The sequence below is a fragment of the Tupaia chinensis genome, unplaced genomic scaffold (assembly GCF_000334495.1).
Source record: "Tupaia chinensis unplaced genomic scaffold, TupChi_1.0 Scaffold000211_1, whole genome shotgun sequence".
Taxonomy (NCBI): Eukaryota; Metazoa; Chordata; class Mammalia; order Scandentia; family Tupaiidae; genus Tupaia; species Tupaia belangeri.
This window is the reverse complement of record NW_006159686.1, coordinates 551,304-553,552: the sequence shown is the minus strand read 5'-3', so window position 1 is coordinate 553,552 and position 2,249 is coordinate 551,304. Positions and strand designations below refer to the sequence as shown.

Here is a 2,249-nt window from a genome sequence, read left to right as displayed (position 1 = left end):
CGGGGCAGTGAGTCCTTCGGGGCACGGGCCACTCCCTCCTGCCACCTCCTCAGGGGCAACATCGCAGACCGGAAGGACCAGTACCTGAAGCACTGCACTTTCGACGAGGTCTCCGACCCCTACTGCCCCATCTTCAGGCTGGGCTTCATCGTGGACAAGGCTGGGGAGAACTTCACCGAGCTTGCACATCAGGTGAGACGGTGCTGGGCAGCAGGCCAGGGGTGCAGGACGGTCCCTGACAGCTGGCGGTCCCTCCAGCCCAGTGTGAACACGGCACCTGCTGTGCTACCAGCCCTGTCACATGCCGGCTGCTAGTGTAGCACAAGGCTTCACAGCCCAGAGGCTGGGTGTCACCAGGCCCTGGCGGGAGGGGCGGGGACCGGGGGTGGCCCCCAGCTCCCGCGGCCCCACCCCCTCTCCGCCTGCCTCTTGGCAGGGGGGCCATCATCACCGGGGACTGTGCCCTGCCCCTGCCAGCGTCGGAGTGCAACCCTAAATACTCCTTCCGGAGGCTGGACCCCAAGCATGTGCCCGCCTCTTCAGGCTACAACTTCAGGTACCCTTCCCGGCCCGAGTCAATGGGCACTGGCAGCCCTGCTTCAGGACCAAGCAGGGCAGGCCCCAGGGCCCAGGCCCCTCGGGAGTGACCCTGGAGCACAGAAGACAAGTGTGTATGCAGGTGGCCGCCCTGTCCTGCTCCTCGGCCAGGCAGCCAGGGCATGCTTCCTGGGGCTTCCCTTCCAGGTTCGCCAAGTATTACAACACCAATGGCACCACCACACGCACACTCATCAAGGCCTATGGGATCCGCATCGACGTCATTGTGCACGGGCAGGTGAGCACCTCTGGGCGCACTCCGGCCCTGCCCACCTGCACGGCTCCCCCAGGACAGTGGCAGGCCCATCCCTCATGCAGCGCTGACTCCAGTCGCCACTGTCTAAAGGCAGGTCTGTTCTCCCCAGGCAGGGAAGTTCAGCTTGATTCCCACCATCATCAACCTGGCCACAGCGCTGACCTCCATCGGGGTGGTAAGGAGCTGCCCGGGGCGGGGAAGCTGTGGGACCGCAGGCCCTGATGCTACTCTCTGCCGGCCCCAGGGCTCCTTCCTGTGCGACTGGGTCCTGCTGACGTTCATGAACAAGAACAAGGTCTACAGCCATAAGAAATTCGACAAGGTGTGTGCACCAGGGCACCTCCCAGGGAGCTGGCCTGTGACCCTAGCCCTGGTTTTGGGACAGGCCCCGCCCCCACCTGGTCACTGCTGGAGGGACCAGCCACACAGCCTTCCATCAGGCCAGGGGGGCAGACCAGGGGCAGAGCCACACCTGGCCATCCTGCCCCCACGGCCCTGCCCCGTCTCTGCCCCATCCGAGCAGGTGGTGGACACACCTGGCCTGAGTGTAGAACAGAGGCTTCCCACCTCCGAGCCACCCCAGCAGGACCCAGCACCCACCGACCCCAGAGGCTTGGCCCAACTCTGAGCACCCTTTCCCTGCGGGCCCTGCAGTGGACCTGCGCCCTGCCTGGGCATGAGAGAGGCTGTGCACCTGCACGGCACAGGAGCCAAAGGGCCCGTGAGAGGGAGAGGCTGCACTGCTGCCCAGGCTGCCCTCCTGCCCCACCCCAGCCCCCAGGGTGCCCAGCTGACCGAGGCACCTTGTCCCTACTGCCGTCACAGCCACCAAGAACCTGGGTCAGGGCTGTGCTGAGGGGGCTGCCTCTGCTCTTTGGGCCACAGGGCTGACCACTCCCTGGGCTCTGTGACCTAGGGCTCTGCCTGGGCCCTCCCCTAGTTCAGAACATGCTGAGTCCAATAAAGCAGTGAGCAGACCTCTGGCCTCGTTCCTCTGGAGCACCATGAGCTCGAGAGCAGAGAGGGCTGCATGCTGCCTGGCAACACAGGCCTGGGCCTGGGCTGTGGCACAACTACCTGGTCTGGGCTTCCTCCCTTAACCAGGCATGTATGTCCCCACGTCCAGCCAGGTCTCAGTCATTTCTGCTAGGGGACAGACGGCGAGCACACTGGTGCACCTGCTGGCTTACTGCAGGGTCTGTCCCTCCTTGGAGTGGGGAGGGTGTCTACGAGGGCAGCGAGGCCCGGAGGGAGGCGGCAAGGCTGTGCTCAGGACAGTGGGGCAACTCCACCATGCTTGACCCACGTGCTCTCCTCTTCGAGCCTGCACCGAGAAAACCGGACTGTGGCATGGGAGGTGGCGTGGCTCGGCAGGGAGCCCAGGAGCCAGATCTGG

At 65.1% G+C, this 2,249-nt stretch overlaps 1 protein-coding gene across 1 annotated transcript in view; it reads left to right on the top strand.

Moving 5' to 3' along the window:
* Nucleotides 1-1,830, top strand: part of P2RX2 (purinergic receptor P2X 2) — a 3,304-nt gene extending 1,474 nt beyond the window's left edge. Inside the window, exons 5-10 of the mRNA XM_006147355.2 lie at nt 9-221; nt 437-556; nt 745-835; nt 963-1,028; nt 1,098-1,175; nt 1,377-1,830. Coding sequence (XP_006147417.1) covers nt 9-221; nt 437-556; nt 745-835; nt 963-1,028; nt 1,098-1,175; nt 1,377-1,481 — 673 coding nt within the window. The 3' untranslated portion in view covers nt 1,482-1,830. The remainder of the gene's footprint in view (nt 1-8; nt 222-436; nt 557-744; nt 836-962; nt 1,029-1,097; nt 1,176-1,376) is intronic.
* The last annotated feature ends 419 nt before the right edge of the window (nt 1,831-2,249 follow it).